Source organism: Phalacrocorax carbo, chromosome 17, assembly GCF_963921805.1.
Source record: "Phalacrocorax carbo chromosome 17, bPhaCar2.1, whole genome shotgun sequence".
Classification (NCBI taxonomy): domain Eukaryota; kingdom Metazoa; phylum Chordata; class Aves; order Suliformes; family Phalacrocoracidae; genus Phalacrocorax; species Phalacrocorax carbo.
Window position 1 is genome coordinate 5409280 of NC_087529.1, and position 25259 is coordinate 5434538.

At 42.3% G+C, this 25259-nt stretch overlaps 1 protein-coding gene across 1 annotated transcript in view; it reads left to right on the forward strand.

Moving 5' to 3' along the window:
* Nucleotides 1-25259, forward strand: part of AATF (apoptosis antagonizing transcription factor) — a 57779-nt gene that overhangs the window by 20500 nt on the left and 12020 nt on the right. Inside the window, exons 5-11 of the mRNA XM_064467725.1 lie at nucleotides 630-744; nucleotides 1084-1288; nucleotides 2068-2232; nucleotides 2994-3077; nucleotides 14105-14172; nucleotides 16190-16270; nucleotides 19560-19631. Coding sequence (XP_064323795.1) covers nucleotides 630-744; nucleotides 1084-1288; nucleotides 2068-2232; nucleotides 2994-3077; nucleotides 14105-14172; nucleotides 16190-16270; nucleotides 19560-19631 — 790 coding nt within the window. The remainder of the gene's footprint in view (nucleotides 1-629; nucleotides 745-1083; nucleotides 1289-2067; nucleotides 2233-2993; nucleotides 3078-14104; nucleotides 14173-16189; nucleotides 16271-19559; nucleotides 19632-25259) is intronic.

Below are 25259 nucleotides of genomic sequence, written 5' to 3' on the forward strand. Positions count from 1 at the left end.
TAGTCACAGCCCTGCAGGAGTTCAGTTTTTCTTCTTGCCTTCCCTCCTTCGGCTCCCTATAACATGCACATGATGTACATGAAAGAAAAGTCAGAGGTGAAGTTTAGATGGGATGTACCTATATACATTTTTCCCTTGTGTCACTTCATATTATTCAGCTGAAGCTGGCCTCTGCTGCAGAACTTATCACAGGAGAGAAATGAGTTAGTCAGCAAAAAAGGTTGTTATCATGTGTGTGGGTCATCAGACGCTTCTGCACACAGTACTTGCTTCTTCAATATGTTAATCCTTTTGGCTCTGCAGTCTGAATGTTTGTCGATGAAACATTAGATCAGCATACTCCCGATGTGCAGCCAGGCAGATATTTAGAGGCAGTCCTGCCTCCTTTCCTCCCTTTTTAGGAAAGAAGTGTTCTTTCCCAGCATGGTGGTGGTTGACATTAAAAGCTATAAATCAGTTTGAGGGTAAAACTACATCTCAAAACTGATTAGAGAAAAACAGTTAATGGGACATGCAGAAGCTGTGGCAGTAATTTGCATTCAAGATGGGAAACTAAGCACTGCAAAGCTAAGTCTTCACCAGAAGCAAGGATCAGTGGGAAATTGTCACTTGTGTCTCTTGTTCTGCAGGTTGTAAAGCCGTGGAGGCATTGCTGAAGGTATTAGTGGACCTTCAGGATGAGCTGCTTTATCAATACCCAGGCACGAGGCATCTGCTAGATGGAAAGCAATCAAAAACTGAGAGGTAAATGCAAAATAAGAATCCTTTGGTCTCCAGCTCTCCAACAAACAGGACAATGCACAGCTTTTCTGACCACACTCACTCTCTGCTGTTCTCTCAGTTGCTGCTGTATCTGGGTGACAGACACTTTGGTCAAATGACCATTTGAATTCGTTCTCCCAGTGTGGGAAGTCGGTTTTGTAACCTTTCTGGTAACGGAGCTGGGGCTAAACTGTTGGTCTTTTGCCATAGATATCACCATGGTGTGGAAAAAGCATGGGTGGCAGTGGAGGGGCCATTAAGAAGTCACACATGTTGCCTTAGAGAGGTAGAGGGCATTCAGTTCACGTGTTTTTCTTCTAGTGATGATGAAATCCCTAGCAGTAGCGATGAAGAGAAAGTGGATAAGGCTCAGGAGAAGAGGAGGAGCCTCCCCAAAAGAAAGCTGAAGATGGAGGACTACCCAGAATTCATAGCCAAGCGGTATGCTGACTTCAGGGTGTATCGGAACAATGTCTTGCAGAAGTGGCACGACAAGACAAAGCTGGCGTCTGGCAAAATGGGAAAGGCAAGTCTTTGTTTCTGTGTGCTGACATGCTAATTGTTCAGCAGAGGTATGTGGAACAAGTTAGTTTGAAAGTTTCAAATCATGGATGTTCCAAGTTAAGCCGAGAGTTAGAGCAGTAAGAATTAAATACGCAGGTACACACTTTTCCCTAACCTTAAAGGAGTTTGGAAAGAAGCTCAGCCCTCAAATTTCAAAGGCATAAGCTGCTCTCTTTTATTTTGAGCAGATCGGTAGGAAAAAAATTTTCAGGGGCAAATGGTTTCCCATGACCCAATGCAAAATGTTTGGGAAGGACTCTTGGATAGTATTGATGTCCTCCCAACCAGACATCTCATCACAGCTCATCTCCAGCAGCAAGTAAGCTCTACGGAAATGCCACTATTGCTGATCAACAAGCTGTTTGTGTTTTATAACAGAACTAGGGGCTTCTGTGGCTCTCCTTCTCCATGAAGTGTACACTTTAATACAATGGGTAATCATTTCACCCAAAGATTCAGGGTCTCCTAACATCTGTGAGTTAGTATTAATCATTGAGAAGTTCATCTGAACCAGAACAGCAAAGGCATTTTATTAAGCCAGGCATCAGGTTGCCTCAGGTTGGGAAGGGAGAGAGAGGGAGAAACAAATAAAAAATCCTAGCAGAAATCCCTGCAACGAAACCCAGACCCCCTCCTCTTGGAATGCTGTCTGCTTATCCACTGACATGGAAAGATAGAGGAACATTGCTGCCTTGAGGAAAAGCTTTCTGCATTATCTGACACTAGTTAATGTTGTTGCAGGGTTTCGGTGCCTTTGAGCGTTCAATCTTGACTCAGATTGATCATATTATGATGGACAAAGAGAGATTACTACGGCGGACACAGACCAAGCGATCAGTTTATACAGTGCTGGGAAAGCAGGAACAGGAATCTCATCCAATCCCTGAATCTTTGCCTGAAAATTCGGTAAGGGCATTTTGTTTATATAACTTGTCCTGTAGCAGCAGTGAAACTCTGTGCAAAACATTTAGCTTGAGCCTTTAGCAGGTAATATTCTTGTTTGTGAGAGATTTATGAAGGAGATATCTGAGTGTTGATTCCTGTAATGTCATGGCTAAGAAAAAGATGTAGACATTTCAATTCCAGTTTTACGGTGTTTGCATTATCTCCTGTGCCAGTTCTTGACAGCGCAAAACAAGGTTTGTGCCCCCTCGGTGCTGTAGGAAGTGACGCTCACTAAATCTGCTTTTTCAGGTAGTGGCTACAAAACTTTGTTTTTACTCTGAAGTTTAGAATCCTTAACCCAGAAAGTCACTTCTAAAATCATACTGCATATAACCTACAGAATATGTTAGTAGTAAGCCTGTTATTAATTTAGTATTTAAGAATGAATAAATACTCAATTCTGAGAGATCATGTAGAATTACTGCACTTGCAAGATATATTTTTGCCATTACATTAAAAATATCTGTAGTATTTTGCCAGAAAGACTTTGCACAGTCCTATTTATTTCCCAGTAAAGATATCATAAATCTATTTTGGCATTGGCAGCGTTTCTGCCTTGCCTTTAAATGTATTCCTAGTCCTTAAAAGCTTGTTATGTTGGGAGCTTTTCTCCATTCCTTCATATCTTCAAGTGTGTTTACAAGCTGCTGCACGTGATGTCATCAGAGTTAGGGACAGAGATACACATATATGAGCTTTCAGTATTTCCTTTGTGCTTCTAGGAAGTCCTCCCTCAGTCAGATTCCAACAGGCACCTGAAGGACATAGATGAGGAGATATTTGATGATGATGACTTTTATCACCAGGTAGGTGATGGTAAATCTGTGTTGGAATTATGGCTGCAGTTGGTTTTTAATACTTACAGAGCTAATGCCGTTTGTTCTGTGCCCTAAATTTCTCTTACCAGTGAAGCTCAAGTTACCTGTTTTAACAGCTGAAATCTCTGTAGATACTTCAGAGGACTTTGCTCTCAACTTTCAATATAGGGCTGTGTGAGCTTAAACTTGTATTGTGGGCGTAAACTTACTGCCGTTACTGGCACCGCTGTACTTGAGTGAGTCAGGGCTGCAGGAGAAGGTCTGTGCCTGTAGTTCTCGCTGGTGAACATTGCTACACAAGAGAAAAATTACTGAATTCTCTAAAGGTGACTGTTCTCTGTGGGTAGAGTCCCGTTATGAAAAATTATTCTAGTAGATCCTCAAAAGCACCTAAGTTACTCTCATCTCACCTACCTATAGAATGAAAAAGCTGCAGAGCTTCTCTAGCACTTTTCTTGGAGTTGTGCCAGCTTGGGTTTAGGCCATTTATTCTTTTTATTTGCAAAATTCGTAGAAGCAAGGAATCTGCATCCAGTGCATGGAGGCTGCAGCTTAGGGCAACTCTGTGTGTGTAATTTATTTAATTTGGTTAATAAATAATTTATTTAATAAATGACGGTGCCAGCTTTATGAAATACAGTAATTGCCATATACTGAGGAGTATGATTCAGTGTAAGTCCTTCCCCAATGCACAAAAAACTAGCCTTGCTCTGATGATCTACAGAGAGCTTTAACTTTAGGACTAAACAAATATCATTATATCATTAGAAAGGCAAAAATTTCTCATATGAATAGTCATTAGAGTGGCTAGTAAAGTGTTAGGGCAGTGGAAGAGAGCTGTTGTCATGTGGCTGCTCTGGTAACTGATTTAACCAGAAGCATTTGAATAGCTTCAAAATTTGGGGTTTCATGTACAGAGCCAGGACTAAAGATGAAGAAAGATGTATTAAATTGGTAATTCTTATCTGTGTTTTATGGATAGGAAGCACAGAGAACTTTAACGCTGCCTTTTTTTTTCCCCTCCAAGAAGGTTTTCAACACACTTCCAACCCTACTGCTCTAGACGTCCAAGAAAATTTTTGCAGTAGACCTCATCTAGTGCAGAATTAAGGACAATTTGAATATTCAGTGTTCGTGAGGGCAAGACAGCCTGCCTCAGAGCCAGGAATGTATTCCAAGCTAGCTCCTCTCCAGGCTGTGTATTTATTGTAAGAGCATCTCTGCTAGTATTGCTGTGAATTGAGCAGCATCTCTTGGGTAGGTGAAGATGCCAGGTTCATCTGTAGGCTCTAAAATGGAGGTTGGAGAGTGCCTGTCTTGTTGGCAGCAGCGGTTGAAGAGGCCAAATCTGTAACGCAGTGAGATAACACAGAAGTGGAATTTGGGGTCCAAGTGGATGCAAAGCGCAGCTTTAGGGGCCCAGAGGACCCTAAGAACACAGAACAAATTAAGCTGGTATAACAAAATAGTGAAGTGGTCGAGGAGAAATAGCTGTGATTGACAACCTTTGGACCTATGCAGAGAAGGTGCTTATTGTCCATGAAATGTTAAATTTTTGAAAGAAAAGTAGCATAGATGAATGGCCCGTCTTTCCTTCTTAATAACTTTAACTTCGATAAATCGTGATTTCAGAAATATGACTAGTCACAGCTTAGCTTTTCCCCTCACTGGTTAATTGGGGTGCTGGGGTTAATCTAAATTAAAACTTAAACTAATAGAGGTCATTGAGGGAAGAGAATCACCTGAGTAAAACAAATGGGTCTGCCAGGCACAACTGTATCTTGGCCATTTCCCAAGAGGAAAGTGGCAGCAAATTGGAGTTGTTTCAGCATTCGGTAGAGGTGAAGGATGGGTGACACCGTTTTAATGTACGGCACCTCCGGAAACATTCCAGATTGCATTCCTTGCTGTACCAACTGCTGCCTCCTGCGCACAGTGAATAGGAGCAGGACCAGCCAACAACATCTGGCAGCACAGCAAGGAATGGGTGCAACTTTTGAAACCCCATAGACTCTAAATATGGTGCTTAGCCCGGTGGAGGCTTTAATCACTTACCACTCTTTGGCAGCGGGCTACGACAGCTTATCCTAGCCTCGTACATCACGCACAGACATCTGCTGAGCTGCGAGGCAGCTACACATTCATTTTCCTTTCTTGCTTGTTTTTTTTTCCTTCTTTCCTTCCTTCCTTCCCTCCCTCCCTCCCTCCCTCTCTCCTTCTCTCCCTCCCTCTCTCCTTCTCTCCCTCCCTCTCTCCTTCTCTCCCTCCTTCTCTCCCTCCCTCTCTCCCTCCCTCCCTCCCTCCCTCCCTTCCACCCTTCTCCTCTCCTCCCATCCCCAGTATGCTTCTTGGGAGAGATGATCTGTAAAGATTACTGCTTCATTGTGTGCAAGTAATTGTGGGGATGCCAGCCCCTTGCTAGACACTGTGCAGCACCTGTTCCGCTGACCTGGTTAATGTCTTCTGTTGAGTGGGATTTGGCAGAGATTGGAGCTGAAGCCAATTCAGTGATAAGGCTAAAGAAAATGGCTGTATGTTTTCTGTCACCTCCCAATTAAATTGGTTTCATAAAGTGCTTTCCTTTATTTGTCAGGGTGGTAAGCTGAAGCTGAACATTGCATTCAGAAAGGGTAGAGTGCATTACAATAGAGCGCTGACAACACAGTGAATGTGTTTTCTTTCAGATGGGTCATAACTGCAGCGCTTTTGTGTGCGTGAGCGTGTGTGATTGTGTGTGTGGATGTACATATATAAATAAAATGTAGAAAGGGAACTGGCTCTTCAGGAGTAATCAACAGCAACATCTCTGGCCATTGGGGCTGAGGTTGTGCGGAAACTCTGACCTCTGTGCATAATACTTACTGCAAAGTGTGCATTTCGATGAGTGCTTTTTTCTTTGTATTTAAATTTAAATCCAGACTTTTTTTTAGTATCACTTCTGTTTTCCTAAATAACACTTTAGAATGATTAGTTTATTTTGATTACTGCTTATGGTTTATTAAAGGTAAACGTTCAGATAAAGAAGGATGCTGGAAACCAACTTCCTGTATATTTCAGTGTGAAATTAAGCAAGTGAAAATGAATGAGATCTGATGAATGTGCACAAGTTAATGATAACAGGATAAGTAGCTATGTCCTTTTGTTATATATAATAATACAGAACTCTTTAAAGAGTCTGGTTTTCCTGTGGAAAAACAATTTTCTTTTCCAGGTCTTGGTGTTCAGCAGAATTCACAGTGTGGGGCTGGTGGAATTTTATGATGATTTGTTCTGTCTGTTCATCTTGCTTTGCCTTTTCTAATATTCTTCACTTGTTTTATAAGCAGTTACAATATTTATTGTGGTGGCCCACGTTGAATGGTAACATAAAGCTGAGCTGAACAATGCAGGTGAAATACTTCTATTTAGGTTGCACTGGGTGTGAATAGTTAAACTGTTTCAGAAGGATCCTCATTACTGACAGCAGTGAGAGGCTAGACCCCATTTCCTTTTCTTCTAAACTCTGATTCATACATGTTTTTAAGGAAAGAAAAAGGCTTTTTATTTTTAAAAGTCATATTTATGTAGAATTCATTACAGCTGATATTGCTACATTAAGACTTAAAATTCCAGCCTGCTACCAGAGAGAGAGCTGCTGGTCTGACATGCTACAGTGGACATTTTATTATTAGGTTGAAATACTCCTCTAGTAAAGGAGAGAGTGGAAATTGGTTTATTTCCAACAGGAATTAGGTTAGTGTTCATATGCTAAGCGTTCCACTGGTAGCAGCCCTTCCCAGAACAAATGTTCATCATTGATGGCAGCAGGTATGCCTAAAGAGAATTAGGAATATACATAATCCCTTTTTTTCTCCGCTCTCCTGCTCTCTCCTCCCCCTGATTTTGGTTATGTTGTATGTCACTGCATTTTATAACAACCCGCAATCATCAGCCTTGTCTGTGATCACCCCAACTTCAGAAGCTGAGCAGAGCCAAAGCGGATGGGGGACATTCAATGGAACACTAAAGTCTTCCGAGAGAGATGGCAGCAGCTTGCCAGGCAGGACTGCCAGTGGGTTGGAGAGGACTGTCGTCCCTCAACTACTGCATTGTGTTGAAATGAACTGTTCCTGTCTGGGATTTACTCCCAACGTGAGCATGTTTGGATAGAGAGGAAGAGCCTTGCTCCTTTCCTTATCTATACCCAAATTACTTAGGAAGGGAGTTGATCCTGCAGAAAATGTCCCTTGTGGAGTGGCACTGTATGTGCCTGCCCACTCTTGCACACTCTGTGAAAGACGTGGTTTTTATGAGTGAGCAAGAAATCTCACTAACTTCCTTTTACCAAGCTTAGCGTTCAGAAGGCCTGCATTACTGTGAGTAACCACAAAATGAACTCCCAGGTCTGAATCTCTTGTTAAGATACTTGTAGCTCCATTTGTTTCTCTTCTGGGTTGTACTTCTGTCTAAATCACATTGTATGGCTTTTTAGAAAACTTTATCTCATGGGGCAGATTTCTCCTCGGTCCCAAGCAAGAGTCGGCCTAAAGTGGTTTCCTGGGCAAATGCTTGTGGTTTTCTCTCCCAGGTATTTGATAATGCCATAAACAAGTAATTACTAATCCAGTGAACTATTAAAAGTCGATAATGGTGAAGAATAGAGAGAAGACTGGCTTTCTGACAAGCTGGTTTACCTTAATTAAACTGGTGAGTGATTAATATGGACAGCTGATCTTGTGGCTTTAATTAGATGCATTTAGAGTTTTGTGTGAATAAGAGATGTCTCGAACCATCCCACAGGTTAATGGCAATACAATACTCTTATCACAGGCATGTATCTTTCAGATGGCTGGGTAGATGGTTAATAACACGTTTTAAAGCTTGATTTGAAACTTCTCTTAATGGGTTATTAGAAAATACGCAAGTCAATGCCTATTTTATACAAAACTGAATTTTAATAAAATGTTTTTTAAAAAGACTGTCCAGTGATTTAATCTTGCAGTTTAGGTTTTTACATTATAAATAGATTGCAGAAAGTTAAATTTTTAGAAGTGTTTCAAGGGGATTTAAAAATAATGTTTGAGCTGTAGTCTAGATTTTCTCTGGTGTTGCTAGAAATCCAAATGGTGTTACACTGCTGCTGTGGGGAAGCTTGAAAGAGGCAAAGAATCAGCTTGCTTCTACATCCAGGCAGAATGCAGTGTATAATTAATGTACGCTGAATGAGTCCCAGACTAGGGGCAACCTTTTCATAATTTCTGCTGTTTTAAATAATTGTATGGTGTAAAAATATGAAAAAGAAAGAGAAATCCATGTGATTGACCATGTCTCTCCAAAGACTAAAGGAGAAAAAGAATTACATTAGGTTGTATTTCAATTACATTGATAAAATACAGCTTTGTCAACTTTCTGTTTAGGAGTGACTTCGCCTTTTCACCAGGAAAGAGGAAAAGCATTTGGTGTTTGTAGTCTTACTTCTTTACTTGGACTCGACAAGTTGTACTTACGCTTCTCTCTTTTTGATTCCTACAGTTATTTTGTTAAAAATAACTTTTTTAAACTGTTAGAAGGCAACTTAACAGTAACACATTTTTTCAGTGTGACATGTCATGTTGCAGCTCTGTGAGGCAGGATGAAGGTAATTTGCCTGAGCTTTTGAAAGGATTGCACCTTAGTAGACCTTCACATCACAATAATTGTTTGTTTACTGTCTCTAGTAACAAATACACATTTAACTTGAAAAGTCCACATAAGCAATTTGCAAATAATTTAGAGTTCCTCACTGATAAAGTGAGTATTTTTTTAGCTAAGGAGTGACAGAGTGTTCTAGTAAATGTAAGCAGCTGCCAGTAAACCTGAAGTCTGGGTTTCTCACGTTTTTCTCATTGTTTCAGAATCCACGGGTAGTCGAATCTTTGTATGTTTCTGTTGCTTTCAGCAAGTGACTAAGACAGCAGAAGCAGTATGAGGTTCTGCTTTTCCATTGTTCTGCACAGTTGTTTGAAAATGAACATTGTCGGCCCCTTGTTTGATATTATTATTGGCGCAGGGAGCCCAATAGGACTGTTCTGACTTCCTCGTGCAGCAGCCAGCACAATGGCTGGGCTGAGACTGCGTCTCACCGCTTCGCATACCTGGCTCTGTGAATTCAAATGCAGCAGCACCACTTCCATGGCAGAGTAGGTGGCTTTGATGCGCTGTAGCAGAAATGACCTATGCCTTTACTGGCTTTTCTGAACATTTTAATAACATCAGAGAAAAAGTGTTTCTTTTGATTATTATTCCTAAGCTTTGTAAATTAAATTGTTTCCTGTGATATACTATAGATCAACTTTTGCAAGGTATTAATTTGAATTGGCCTGTGAGGGCTACGAAAAGCGAGCCTTTTGTCACGAGGCTTATTTCAGCTATACTTAGCTCTTTGTCTCAACTGGAAATTCTTAGGGGTCTGCAAATCAGAAAGGTCAGCAACTGTAGTACTAGAAACACTGATAGATAGTGCATGAAAATGAGACCTAACCTCGAAAGTGAAAATTGACCTCTAAAATGAGAAATGAATCTCTATTACCCTTGAACAACACCCTGATGGCATTTCTAAATCCCTCTAATTTTGTACAATGTACTTTGTGTGCATCTCTCTAACTAGTGTAGAAGGGGAGTCCTTTTAAGGTGAATTCTTTAGAAAGCACAGTGTAAATTTTAACAATGGCTTTGGTGTCCACAAAGATAGGTGAATACTAATGGCTTTCAAAGCTCTTGCCTTTGGACATATTCTGCCTTGCCTTTTATTAGCAGTTGCAGTTTTAAGCTCTCTTGTGTGCTCAGGACACAGGAGGGAGAGTCAGATCCCATCTGCTCCCAGCCCTCCATGAACACAGCTTGTGGGCCTTGGCAAACCATGCAATCTCTGCGTGTTTTTTTCTTGTGGTTGGTAGCCCCTGGTTTTGACTAGGGAGTCTGACTGGGTTGGTTTTAATAAAGAAGCTTTGTTGAGTTCAGAAACACTCATGCGCAGGAGCACTCATGGCAGAGTTGCACTTTGTTCCAAAGACAAATAGAACTGATGTTAGCTACTTTCTCCTGCTTACTGTTGCCCCTTATCTGCTTTGCACATAGTTTGTCCTCCTGGTTCCAGCTTTTGGTAGGAGCAGCTAGAGTTGGTGGTAGAGTTGCAGACTGATGGACGTGGTTGCACTTCGTTGTGAGTAGGCAGTTGTGTTCATTTATGTGGGAGACTCGCTTAAGTTTTTGATGTTCAGGGAAGATGTGAAGAGGTGAAGGAGGGAAAGCAGAAAAGGATATGTTTCAAATCAAAGCCTTTTGATGCTGAAATTGCCTGACTCAAACTCTGTCTTCACACATCAGGGCTTAATGCTGATAGTGATTTACTCACACTTCCTAGTTAATAATTAGCCATTGGGAGACACCATATATCACTCCTAATGGAATATATGGGGTCTGATGAGAGTTTTCTGTTTTGACTAATAAATTTTAACCAGAATCGCCAAGCTTAATGAAATATTACAGCTTTGGAAGTGTTTTAAGTCTTGTGCTGTGAAAACAGTGTTGCTTTATTCAGTAAATGAATTTATCATTCATTCTGTATCCTGAACCCTAGCTGGCTCTGGAGCATGGGCTGAATGCAAGACTCTGAACTAGAAAGCGGAAAAAGTAATCAAATCCTTAAAGACCAAAGGCAGCGAGGCAGGTCTAGACTGACTTTTTCAGTGGTAGCCTCTGGCTACATCCACTTTTATTTTAGTAACCATTGTTAGCATGATTTATAACTTTAGCTTTAAGACGTACACTATTTAGATGTAATAAGATGCTTCGCAGCTTTTATTTCTATTCTCTAATTTCCCTTTTGTCCCTGCTTTTTTTTACTTCCCCCCAGTCTTTGTCTCCCTCTCCTCTCCCCAAGAGTGTCCCCAGTCCTGCAGTTGACGCTGCATTGAAAGAACATTTCACTGTCAGCCCCAAGGTCAACAAAACCGTCTCTGCCTCAACTAATGGCTGATCGGCTGGTGGCCTAGTTAGTGCAGAGGAGACGACTGTGCGGAGGGTTTAGTCTCCTACTGCTGCACAAAGCTTTTCCCTGCTAATTCTGGTGAGAGGATCCTCTGTACGCAGAGGAGAGGACATGCCCCCCAGCAAATAATGGGATCCCTGCTGTCGCCATGCTAAGTGGCACTCAGTTCAGCCCCTTGCCCTTCACAGCTGTCACAGGAAAGGCTGCCTTGCCAAAAGGAGAGTGATCCTGTCCAACAGGATCCTGCCCACTTCCCAGGTGCAGCATTAGGAACCTGCCCCAAAAATGCATCTCTTTCTAACCAGCGTGGACATAGTTGTAAGACCTTGGCAGCACTCCTTAGTCTACCTGTCTGGATTTGGCGGGCCACCAGGAAGAGCAAGTCCTGCCGAAAATGTCTTGCTGCTTATTTCTCTAAGAGTGTAGGACGCCTCTGCATTATCGTCTTCTTATGCCTTAGCCCCTGCCATTACCACTCAGCAGTTTTTTCTGTGCATCGTGCCAGGGAAGCAAGATAAGAGGAGACAGTAAACATACCTTATTGCTGGTACAGGAAGAAACCACTAAAACCTTGCTGCACCATTTCTCGCTGCTGTTAAAAACCTCCCTCCCACCTTGCTTTTGACAGAATATTGACTAGAAACCAAGATCCCATTTCTGCTTAGCCTTAAGGGCAGCTGTTTACAGAGTAGTGGTGTTACATAGGTTTACTGTGTCGTATGTCTGTGTAACACTGGATTTGGATCTTGTATTTAGCTGCCAGAAGTGACTGTGATGAAGTGGGAGAGATAAACTGATAGATTGTGTGCCAGAAAGATGTTGGGAATCAATCAGATAAACAGGGCAGAGAAGTAGCTTGCTGTTTTCTAGTGATAATAAACCAGTGGCCTCTCTTCCTGGAATTTTTAAATGTAATTGCTGCAGTAATAATCTTCAACAATAAGCAAATAGAAAAAAAAGTCACAGCAGGGTTTTAATTATGCTTGAATCGCTCTTTTTTAAAAAAATATTATGTATGCCTTGAAGGAGGGGAGATACGTGGACAGGTATAAATATTATCTCTGTTGCTTGAGTGTCTGCTCCTTGAAAATAAAAAAGGGTCATAAAATTATACCCATCTAACTTTATGGCAATTTTTCTTTTGTGTGGTGCATGCCTTTTCCATCCCTTGCTCCAGTAATGTACTTAAGTGATCAGAAACTATGGGGGTCAGCGAGTTTCCCACATAGCCTGTGCTCTGGACAGCTTTTGGTGTCAGCTGCGCTCGTGGGGCAGCGCCGGTGCCTGGGAAGCTGTCTGAGGGTAGGCTGCTCTGAGCACAGTCGTAGCCAAGAGCTAAGCTGTGCTCAGAAATGCTGTCATCTCACTTGAGCGGGTATTTTCTTGCACACACCCCCAGCTGCCGGGGGGGATATAGAGCTTCTTTCTTGTCCTCTTGCCTTGTCTGTGCATGCTGTCTTAAGCCAGGTGAAGACTACAGCCAGGGCCATGGCTGCTCCCCAAGCCCTGCTTTACGTGACTGTATCTCAACTGACCACTGCAGTTCAGCTCTCCTGCTTCAGCAAAGTATAGGGTGGAGGAAAAGCGTCATTCATCCTTTCTTCTTTAGCATCTTTATGGAACTGCCTGGACTCTCTGGTTTCCAGGTGCATCTGTTTTGGGTCCTTTCTGAGCTGAGGCGTAACTGAGCGGAGTCAGTGAAATGTTGGCATCTAGAAAGCAGTCTGTGTCACTCACTTTTGGAGGGTTTATTTCTGTTCTTTTTGTTAATAAGTTGGCTAATACCCAAGGCACAGCACGTACAATTTGCAGTGAGTGGTGATAAACATATAGCATTGGTGAAATATTCAAAAAGGCTGTTCACAATATTCTTTGGCTGCAGGAAGCAAAAAGGACAAAACCCAACCCTCAGGACATGAAAAGAAATAGAAAAGCCTGCTTGAGCATTCCTGTTCTAGCTATAAAAATTATTTTGCTGTGCTGTTCCTCAGAGCAAGCGTTACTGCCCAGCAATGCTTGACTTGTGTTTGGTGAAGTGTTTCAGTTTCCCCCTGCCCTCCCCACTCAAAGTGTGGGGTGAGACCTGTGGGGCAGAGGTCTTCCTGCAGATCTGTGTTACATCTCTTGCCCACGGGAGTTGTGTACACAATAGCCTGTGAAGATTCAGGCGTGTTTTATCATTCCAAAAGCCCAAGGAACAGTACCAGCCTCTGAAATACAAGCTGAGTTCTTCATTCTGCCCCTCCGGGTGAGAAACAACCATCTCATGTCAGGCTTACCGGCTCACATCCCCCCAGGCTTGTCACCTATTTGCTCTCTGTGGAATTGTACACTTTGCTCTGGGCTCCTGGGACGAGCAGTTACCGACCGGTTGGCCCGTCTGACAGTCCCAGAGGGGCTGTTGCAGTGCCCCCAGGGATTCCAGTCCTTTGCCATTGCTTAGACTCAAGATCATGTTAGCTTTGCCCATGTGGGGCTCCTTGTGTTTGGACCACGGTGCTGCTAAGTCGTGCCCCTCTGGCTCTGCATAACCTTTTAGATTCTCTTCAGATGAATGATACGATGCTACATATCACCTATATAAACCATGATGTGTTGAAGGGGAGATTATATTACTTCTAGATCTATCTAAAATTAAGTTATATACAGAAGCTTTTGGTAGTGGCCTTTAGTGTTATGCCCCAGTCACATATTCTATGGGGACCTTTTTGGAAGAGGGGGCATGATCTACAGTTACTTACACTTTTAGCATAGGGTTCTGCTTCCTGGCTTGAACCTTTCCAGAGAGATCAGCTTTTTCCCTTGGAGACCTGTTTTGTGCAGAGGAAATGTTAAAAAGCCTTGGTTCTTGGCTTGGGGTTTTCTAGGGAGTTTCAAGAAAAGAGGCATACGGGTTCCATTGGGAACTTGGCAGCTAATTTCTTAAGTCTTCTGAGAAACCTGTGAGCCTGTGTGCATTAACATGTCTTTATTGTGCTTTTAAATGGGATTGTTGTCTGTCTTCTAGCTCCTTCGAGAACTTATAGAACGTAAAACCACTTCACTGGACCCCAATGACCAGGTAGCAATGGGCAGGTAAGTAGGAAGTTGTCTGTAACATCACTAGCTTCAACCCAGCACTGCATTCCAGTCCAGAAGTACAAAACTACTTGTGAGCTTCCAGTCCAGTTCATTGTAGAGGGCAAAATTTTGAATGACTCTGGAGAAAGCATCTGGGTGTAAGAAATTGCATAACAAATTATTAAAACAGTATGACATTAGTCAGGAAAGTCATCCCTCTGTATCATATTCCTTAGTTATGGATCACACTGTGATTCTGAGTTGCCAGCCTTTGAGCTGTGGCCTGGTTTGTCTGCGATCCCCGGAAGATACTTTCCAGTTGTAAAAGGCTTGTTCCAGACCTGGGATATTTCCATCACTCGGTGGCTCAGGCAGCACAAAGGGAATCTGTGGGTGGGTGTCTTAACCTGCCTTAGCGAGGGGGAACTAGTGGCAACGGGACTGCCTGCTGCTGAAATTTGGCCTTTTCTCAGAATGAGCTCTGATTTGTCATTGTTTTAGAGGAGCAAACCTTCTGTTGTGAGGTCAGTTAAAGCCGTTCCTCTGTATGCTGTCTGCCTGCTGTAAGAAAAGATACTATACAATGTCAGGAAATGTTTCCTGCGTGCAGAAGTAAAATATAATTCCATGCAGGGAAGCTCTTATTTCTCTGTTTAATTCTATAGATAGAAAACAAAGAATTTTACAAATACCACTTCATGAACAGGGTATATTTAAATAGCCATGGGCTGTAATTTAGAAAAGCGTAAAAGCAGAGGAAGGCTGAAAATGCTGGAGGAGAGTTCTCCACTGAAAAAGTGCTATGGGGGTATGTGTATGGGGAAGGGGAGAAAATGCATTAGGAAATTTTGTGATGGTGGAATAACTTTTATCCTTGTAAAATATTACCCAAATTTTAGTGCAATGTGTCAAATTTATTTTGTGTATGTCTGGAATATTATGGAAAGCTATTCACTATAATTTAACATGATATAGACAAAATTACATTTAAGTGGTGATTACATTGTACATTTATCTGACTTTACAATAAAATAGATTACAGTAATTAAGATTATATTAAGATTGCAGTAATTGGATTTTGCTAGATTTTTTTCCCTGATGTCAAGTTTTCATTGTATAAATCAGGTAAGATGACACTCATTTTCGTAAAAAAAAATATTTATAACTAGTAGAAGTTTTCCCCTGCTGAACACTTCTTTGACTTGATGAAATTCTGTTTGAGGAGTTGAGCTCTTCCTTCTAAATACAGTCAGGGATCAGACAGCACTTTCTGAAAGTATTGTTTTTGTAGTTTTGTGTAGTAATAGTTGGAGCATTATGGAGGGCTTCTTGCTAGATTTGCCAGGTTTAAGTCAGAGATGGTGGTGAGAAATACTTGCTTATAATTTTCAATATACTTTTCAAAGCTGAGGGAGGAAATAAATTCAGAGCATCTACCTGCATCATGGTAATTCTGTTAATGAAGTTAGCATAACTTGTCTTACCTAAATAATCAGTTTAGGATGTGGCAGACCATCTATTCTGTTATGGGCTTTCTATATGCAAAACAGAAGTCATTCTAGTAATCAAGGCTGAAACAAAAAAGCAGTAACTGTAAAGACTTTTTTTTACAGATTTTAGCATTTATATTTTGTAAAGATTTTATTGTTAATGCTAAAGAGTCTTAAAAATATTCAATAATCAAGAAAGAATGAAAAATGGAGCCAAGCTTGTGTCCCTCATGGGTTTCCCTGCAGGTAGAATATTCTCACTGGACAGCGATTGTCTCATCGGGATCAGCAGGTCTGGTCTGTGTTTCCCGTTGTGGCTGGAGTCAGGAAAAACTCTTACGTTTAAATGCCATGTCCGTGGAGTGAAGCAGTACCACGGGCACTTGAAGTTTCATACTTGTTTGCCTGAGGTCCTGGTCTCCTTCACTTGTGTAAATGCAATGGGTAGGAGAGCTGGGAAGGGCCTTAGACTGAACTGTACCTAAAGCTCCTTTTCCTAGTGGCTCTAAAAGTTGTGTTAACTCTCATTTTGTACTCCTCAGGCAATGGCTGGCCATCCAGAAGTTACGAAGCAAAATAAAGAAGAAAGTGGACAGAAAAGCTAGTAAAGGAAGGAGAATCCGGTGGGTGACTGCTTCTGCAAGAAGTTCTGATTTTGCCAAATGAGGTCTGACTGCACTGGGTTGGCTCTGGAGTGCATTGGTAGGCTTATTCATGCCTTTTAGGGCAAGATGTCTTGCTCTGAGGCATCCACTGGGGAATCTTAATGTTCTTTGAGCTTAGAATAAGGGCTTGGTTGGATGCAGCTTGTGAGCATTGCCCAGATCAGCCTTGGCAAGAGTGTTCACTGGTCTCAGAAAACACCGGAGAGAGGTGTTCAAATATGCCTAAGCGACTTGGGGCCGTAATTTCCAGTGAAAGCCAATAAACACCTCTTGTGCAGTATATATTTAACTGACTAAAATGTGGATAACAGTTCTAGGGGAAGATGTGCAGAAATGCCTGTGAGGTAGATGTCGATTTCCCGCTGACTGTCAGTTGGAATTTTGTGTCTAATCTTTCTTTATTTTTGAAAGTCCCATCACAGCTTTCTTTAGCTTCAAAGTATTTCACATCCTGACTCCTGGATCACTAATTTGGGTTGATCTCTCCCATTGTGTTTCCAGTGGAAGAATCTTCCACGCAGCAGGGTGGAAAGGGAATCAGTCTGGGGAGCGTAGGGGCTTTTTTCCCCTTTGCAGAGCAGGTATATTAATATTAGTCTCCCTGAGTTTAGCATGACTGCATGATTTGTAGTGAAGGAGGTGTTTGTGGCAGAGAGGCATGCTGAAAAGCTGCACCGCTTCCTCAAAAATCCGCAACATTAACCATCCTTTTGTGAGTAAACTATAAATCGTGAGTTTAGATGGCATCTGATAGAAAGTCAGTGGAGTCAGTCTGGGTCAGGCCTGGCATAGCAATTTTTAAGATAGATGTCATAAGATAATTTATTAAAAGAGGGAAGAGCTACTTTGTTGGCCTGAAAAGCCTATAATTATTGACTATCAATATTCTTTTCTGTCAGCATCACACATAATTGGATATATTCACGATTCAGTCAAAACTACTGACAACATCACACAACTGAGTCAGACTCGTAAACCTCCAGGAATAATGGGGAAGTCTCTCACTGTGTGCAATCTGTGCGCTTCAGCATTCCTGAGAGATCAGCTATCTCGCCAAGTCAATTGCCTCTTAGATCTTAGGTGCCTTTTTTTTCTTCTTTAAATAAAAGTTGCACTGACCCTGCAGGGAAAATATCAATAAAAGAAAAAAGTGTCATTGTGTTTAGGATTAACATGCAGTTAAGCTCCAGCATCTTTTCAGAATAGTCCAGTAGAGCCCAAATGGGTGTTTTTAAATAGTTGGCTCTTCCTCTGAGAGGCTCAGCGTCACCCCAAGCGGATTGCTTATCCTCTGTTCTTGTTTCTTCTTCTCTAAAGTTGGGCCAGCAGAGTTTATATTTGTTTTCATGAAGGACTTTGAGATCTCGGAAAGCAAACTATCCCATACAAAGTTTCATCTGTCTCTATAATTCTTCCTTTTTAGCAATCCTTTAGCAAACCATCAATGTTATAGCACATTTGGATGAAATGCGCTAGTTTATGGTAGGGTCTAAGGATCTTCAAGTGCTTTCAAAAGCAGTCGATCTTGTGCTTGACATGAGTACCTGTCCCCTTCATAGACAGGGAAGTTGGGGCACTAAGAGGGGAAGTGAGCTCATCCTAAAACTCCACAGCTGAGCTTAAGAAACCTGGTATCTAGACCTCTGCAGTCCCTTTCCAGGACAGGCCTGTTCTTGAGGTAGATACGGAGAAGTGATGTGTATGGGCCTGTTTTTCATGTCAGTGATTTCTGGTCCTGTGCTGCATGGGATGTCTTCCTGTGAATGAAGTTAAATATTTTTTATCTGCTAGACTGGGATTTTTAAAGTCCTGATTTAAAAAATATGACAGTAATTAGTTCTGGACAAACAGCTCGTGTCAGAGAATTTATCAGAATTGCTAAGTCCTCCCACCACTGCACATAAACATCCCTGTATAAGCTTTGATCTGTATTAATCCATCAGTTGTTAATATGTCATAAGTGAGCTGTTTCATAGTCCAGTCTATTGACCTGTTGTTTGTTGCAGTACTAGCCCAGCACAGCAACGTCTGTTCCCTGACTCAATCATTACAGCCTTAGACCAGGGCGGTTGCTTCCATTACAAGTGACAAAGACTTGATTGTGCAGAGAAGCCCTTGTGTAAGGGTGAGCATGTGCTGTGCCTGAAGAGCCATTCTGAAATAGTCTTGTGAGCTAAAAATCCCCTCGAGGGGATGTTCCTGCATAAGCAAACAAAAGGGAGTGCACAGGTGACAAGAGTGGAAAGGTGATTCTGGGCAAATGCTTGTGAATCCTTTTGCCTGCTATTTGTCAAGCTCTAAAAATAGCAGCAGTTTGGATAAAACATTTCAGACTTGGGTAGGCAGCATGGCAGTGTACACTGAAAGCCATTGGTTTGGAATCCCCTGCCCTTAGACAATGGGGTTTAAAGCCACCTTTTCATTCAGACTTTTTCAGTACTCTGTTAAATTTTATATGTCAGCTCCTTGAATATAAGTCATGAAAAGCTACTGCAAGTTCCTGGCCCAGTGTGGAAAGCGGGAAGGGGATCCCATATCTGGAAGCACAGCACAGTTTGCAGAAATATTTTGGTGGATCAGAAGCTGAGACACTGTATCACCTTGGACATGCCCCATCTCTTCTTTGCCCATCTCTTCTTTTTCCTGTCTCCTTTGCCTGTTTCACATGCTCCATTTGTAAGTTATTCAATGTAAGACTTTCCAACTACGGATATGGCTAGCAGAGTGGGATTTTGATACCCTTTAGGGCCCTAGATACCACAGAGCAAGGAAAAAGTGGTAGCAGATGGATGCTTAAGGTCTGATGCTCTGACGCTTCTGCTGCCTGCAGTGGGCTCTTGGAGCACAAATTCCAGAAGGTGATTAAGACACCAGCTGAACAGGAGGCTGAAAACGAGTTATTTCTCTGTCTCTGACTTCTCAGGGTTGTCTGTCTGGGAGTCTGATTAGGTGCTCGCACACAATTAATGGATACTGTATGTCCTCTTTCTGGCTGTGATAAAAAAGGATTTGCTTGCTATTCAGTTCATTGTATCATCTGATTATTCTTGTGTCCATGTTATAAGAAAAGAGGAGGAGGGAAAGGAGGGGGAATTGCCAGCTACAACTAGTGACTCATTAGGTATCAGCCACCAGGAGAGCCGGTGCTTTGCATTTCAGGGACTGGTATGTTTCTATTCAAGCAACAACATTTCCTTTTCATTAATAGTTACTAATGTGCTGCCTGCTTATTTCCTGCACTATTCAGGTATCATGTCCATAGCAAGCTGGTGAGCTTCATGGCACCTATTGACCACTGTACAATGAATGATGATGCCAGGTGAGTAATAGATTAATTATGTTTCTCAAATGGCTTCATGACAGCATGATATTGACCTGTTCTTCAGTCTGTCGCCCCCTCCATTTCTTCTTATCAGTTAACCATTTGTCACTGGAATCAGAGTCTGGGTGTCTTGGTCACATCTGTCCAGGCAGTCTGGCTGAGCTCTCACTCTGTAATTACTGTGGCACCAAACGAGAGATTTTCATAAATCTCAGTACCTACATTTTGATTCCTGCTTTAAAATTCCTCTGATTTCGAAATCTTCTAGTCTTACAGAATTACTTTGGAAATAGACAGCTAAGTTATCTGGTGTCTTCAGGTTCAGTCAAAACTTACAGAGACCTTGTCTCTTAACAGAAATGGCAACTGTTTTAAATTCTGTTTAGTATGCATTTTCTTAAATCCGTTAATAACTGTAACAGGTCCGTCAAGATTCACTCAAGGTCTAAATGTTGCTTGTGTTTATGTCTATTTAAAGAGTGAAGAATTTTATTGGAAGTCTATAATGTTTTAATGTGCTAATTAGTAAAGCAAATATCAGTGAAATTTTCTGCATAGTTACTAGATAGTTTTTCTACATATACACCCATATTTCTTAAGTATTACATTTTTAAACTAAATCTTGAAATGCTGAGCTTTTTGTGGGAAGGAGGTGGAATAATTTCTCCGGTGAATGGATGTAGGAGGCTTGAGAAACATCTTTCCCCTGGGTTGTGGAACATGTTTGTGCTTTGTGTGAGAGAGATGTCATTTGTCTGTTTGTGAAATGGAAACCAAATACCTGCTGTTCTTAGGCTGTTTGCCTTTTGGGGTATTGCACAGACTTCTGGATGAGAGCTCACCAGTAAGCTGGCACTAAGATGTTTTGTGTCCATAATAACACCTGTGCTGTTTCATCCATGCATCTTTCTCATAGTTTCTTTACTCTTTATTTTTTTCTTTTTTTTCAAGTGAGAAATCTGTTCTGATTTCTGATTATTGTTTAGACCCTTTTGGCACAAAAATAAATGCATTGGATGTGTAGGGTGAAAGCTGTGCGTCCTGCCATGTAAGATGGTCAGTTCTTCCACCCCCTTACCTGGATCATAGAAGAGAGGGACACAGGTGGCTTTGGCACAGTGAGATTAGACAGACACACCTTTGCCTATTTAGCAAATAATAAAGTGCATTTTTGTTACTGCTGTGAGCTAGCAGCTCTCTGCGCTTCCCAGCTGGCAAGGCCCTCCTCACTTGTATGGAATTGGGTTCTTTGCTGTTTTGGGTGGCGCCACATAAAACATGGGACAGGACAGACACACGTTCCTAGCAGCATTGTAGCATCTTGTAGAAATTGTTCTGGGATGTGCTGCTCATTCCCCACATCTTTTTGTCTGAGCGTAATTAGCAGGTGGCATATGTGTGTTTAGGAAGAACCAGTTCATACCATATGCATTAATAATACCCATGACGCTAGTATTTGTCTTAGTATTATGTCTAGGTGACTGGTTATTACTTATGCTTTGAGAATTTTGAATGAGGTAAGGGTGCCTGTCATTTTTTGTGTATAATAGGTATTGCAGTGCCGTACAGGTTAGGCAGGCGTACAGACCCCTGCTCTGTCCCCAGAATGAAGGCAAGCTTAGCTTGCATGGGGTGTGCGTGAGGGAGAGGACGGTGAAAAAAATAGTGAGACTGATCCTAATAATCTAGGAGTTTTACTACATTTGCTGTCCCTAGAGGTGACGTTGCCTCCTCCTTCGCAGTCCACCCCGCTCACTTGCATTCCAAAAGTTGTGTAGAAGATGTATTCTGTAAGCCAAAATCCGCCAGCGAGCCAATGCAAACATGAAGTGCATCAGAACAGCTGGGGCAGCGGAGTCGCTCTGCACAACAGCCTCCTTGGGCCTCAGCTACACTTCATCTGGCTGCCATCTTCATAACCCTTATTCCCCTTGCTTCTCAGGAGACACCTTGAGTCCACCACAAACAGCACGGGGTCTGGCTGACCCTCAGAAGCTATTACAGCTAATAGGATGCTATCTACGTTATGCTGTGTCGACATAGTTATCATTGTGGTAGGGACAGAGTGTTTGACATTTGGTTTACTGAAAATGTCTCCTGGGGGTTTTCTTCACATTGAGCAGGTTATTACATCGCTTGCATGTTTTACTGATTCTTTGGTGGCAGCAGTGTGGCAGCAGCTGCTGCTGCTTATTGTCTGACTGCGGGAACTTATTTCTTACATTAAGTTTATTAGTCACTTTGGAGGCCCGCCATATTTTCTGTTAATGGCATTTTAGTCACTTATCTCCTGATGTTGGTTTAGCTGTCTAGAGTGAGACTGTCGGTTGATGTGTTCACACACCAGCAAGTGTGCCTGAGGGTCGTATCATGTGGGCAGCTATATCCCATTCTGCCAAGATCAGGCTTTGAAGCAAACCCTGGACATGGATGGAGCAATGCCGGAATCAGGCTGGGCAGGTTCTGTTCCTAGTTCTGCTGGTGGCTTCATGGATGACCTTGAGCAGGTCGCTCTGTGTTTCTGTGACTCTGTGATTCCCTTCTGAGCAGCGGAGTTCTGCTGTTGAGAAGTGCCTGTGAAAACAGAGGTTTAGTAGTATAATTTCATTTCTTAGTGAAAGCTTTTGTTTCAGGCAAGAGACAGACGCACAAATAGAAGCCTAAGCTTTCCTCACTGTTTGCCAAAATACCTGCTAGTTACCTGTAACACAAAGAATATGCCTTATATTTGTCTGCTGCAGGCATTGCACCCTTCCTTAAGCAGTTTCTCTGCAACTTCTTCCCCACGGGATGTGCTTTGGCATTATTTAGTCCTAATGTTGAGCTTAAATTTCCTTCTGCTGTAATTTAGGCTTGTTATTTCTTGTCGTGTTCAATGTGGGCTTTAGGAACAGACTCTTGCTTCGTATTTGCAGCAGCCGTTCCACATTTGGGTGGGCATTCTTGCTTTGCACACTGAAAACCTGGGCGTTGCTTATCTTAGCTGCCTTCCTTTCCTCCCTAGTTTACACCATTTGTGTTTGCATCCAGACATAAAACATATCTAGAACACTGGAGTGGCCAGTGTCTGAAAATTAGGCCTCTCTAGGTGTTTTGGTTCAGCTCTCCCAAAATGAAGATGTCGGTTGCTGTCAGTCATTTTTTTGAAGATCATAGCCACTCTATAGGGCTCACTTCACATCCCTGTTTAAAATGCCCCTGCACTTGCCGTGGGCCATAATACCTCTCTAGCAGCACACAGCTGTACTGGACAAGGCGAGAAGAATTGAACATCTGCTTTAAACTGCAGGTGAATTTAAAAGAAAGGACCAGGCCTGTATGCATGAGAGGGAAGCAGTAATGATAACAGCTTTCCTTTGTGACAGAAGAAGGTAATTTTATTGTTTACAAGTGTGAATTACTAGATTGAAAATGCAAGTATACCCTTCGCAGTGATGTGATCATGCTCTAAGCCATTTTTTTCGTCTGGTCAGGCACTTAAAAGGCATGACCCCAAAACAAATACACATCTGAACAACGGGGCACTCTGTTGTGGTGTGAGAAATTTTAAAGTGTCAGTGAGCTGTATACAAAAAAGGGTTGTAGAAACAGCCGGCAGAACATTCCTCTTAAGTTCTACCAGGGGCTACAGTGGCAGGTAGATACATGGAAAATGTCAGTAGTAAATATGTATGTGCAGATGTGGATGGGCAGAAGCTTGTGGAGATGGCATAGAGTCCAGGGGGTGCCGGTGGTGATTCTTTGGCTGTGCCAAGTCCTTGCTCACTGTGATGAGCTGCACAAGCCCTTTGTCACTGGGGCGAAAGCAGAAGGGAGTTGCCTGTGACCGTTTCCTTGCTTTGCTTGCCGTGCTTTTGAAAGCACGAGTCTGTGTAGCACTTTGCTGTTTTCTGTATATTTAAATAGCTAATGCAGACTAGGAATACATTTGGGGCCTGATTCTCCTGTACATTTAAGCCATTTTAAGGCACTACTCTGGCTGTGCAGAGAGAGACCTTAAAATCGTGCAGTGAACTGCTAGCGCAAACCTGAAGGTCCCTGCATGGTGTTGTCATGTGGGACACCCAGGACTTGTGGGAATCTGGCACGTCAGGTTTATCACTTGCCACTGCCACTGGCTGGGGAAACAAAGGGCAGATGTGTGTGACGAGAAGCAGCCTGATCCCTGCATGGAGAAGGGGATGAACAGTCACTCCAGAATTGTTTTACAGCCTGAATTTGGGAAAAGAATCGTGCAAGTATACTGCCTTTGTCAACATCACTGCCACTTTCTTTCTTATTCTTGCTGCTGGTTGGAATAATAGCATTCATGCAGGCAATTAATCTTCCACTTGCCAGATTTTCATGCACCCTACGCATGGGCATGGCTGTTTAACCTTGTGCTCACATATATTATGTTGTAATGTGTGGACACTGGTGGCCTCAAGCCCTCCTCTGTTTTAACCCCTCTTTGGTAGTATTTTAAAACATACACTGGAAAGTGATTTTTATGGTTATCTTGGGGTATATGTTTATAGACTTAAATACATTTGTTGTACTCTTGGGCCAAGGTTTTTCTAATCGGTCCAAGGTCATTGCTATGTAAATGGGCCTGCCCTAAGACAAGGAACCTGAGGGTGAAAGCTTGAATGTAAGCATTCTGTGGTGGTTGTCCAGAGGAGAGGGTAGCTGTCTTGGGGAGGAATTACCCAGGTTTAGAACAGGGTTGATCTCTCTCTGGTTGTGATTATACCTGGGTTTGATAGTGGTGTCATGTGGGTGTTGCTTCTTGGACTTCCCTGGAGATACGTGTTTCCCATCTTCAGGACGTAGGGTACTTCCCTGATCCCATTGCTCCAGTATCTAGCATAGTGTAACCTTTGATATAATCATTCTTCAGTACCACCATGTGCAACAGAGTTGGGAAGATGCCAGCGTTCTCTGGTTTACACTTTGGGAAACGAGATACAGGGAAATGATAGCCCATATCTCCAAAGGCATTTGGGTCCAGAAATCCATGAGTCAGGAGCCTCAGAGACTTGTCAAAGGTGACGCAGCAGGTCTGGGCTAGAGCTGTAGTTGAACCCAGATCTTCTGTGCAGTCACCTTCAGCTGGGCTAGCTCTGAACAGCGTCATGCTTTCAGGAGATCAGACATCTGTGCACTTGCAGAAAGGTCTTGTGCTAGGTGGGTGTATTTCTTTACGGGCAGACTGAGGCTAGAGGTTCCCACTGAAGGCCTGCAGGTCCATAGACAAGTGAGCACATTTTCAGTACATGCAGAGTTGACGTATCTGCAGGAGTGGATCCTATAAACAGCCTAGTTGTGGCAAGGTCAGGTAGAGTCTGTGTTCCTGGGAAGAAGATCTGTGTGTGGATTTTGGTTTTGTTATATCTTTCTGTCAGCTTTGATATATAGATCTTCAGATCTCTGCACTGTATGTGTGTGTGGAACAGAGACTAAACACAGACACTTTAAAAAAAGGTATAATATCAAATTACTGCTAAGTTTGATGAATGTCATTATTTTACCTCTGGAGGACAGTAACTTGCAGGAGGGATGTTCTGTAAGGACACAGATGTTTGGTCCAAACACCTTTATCTCCCAAGACGACTCAGGTTATTCTGACAGGTAAAACAAGATTGT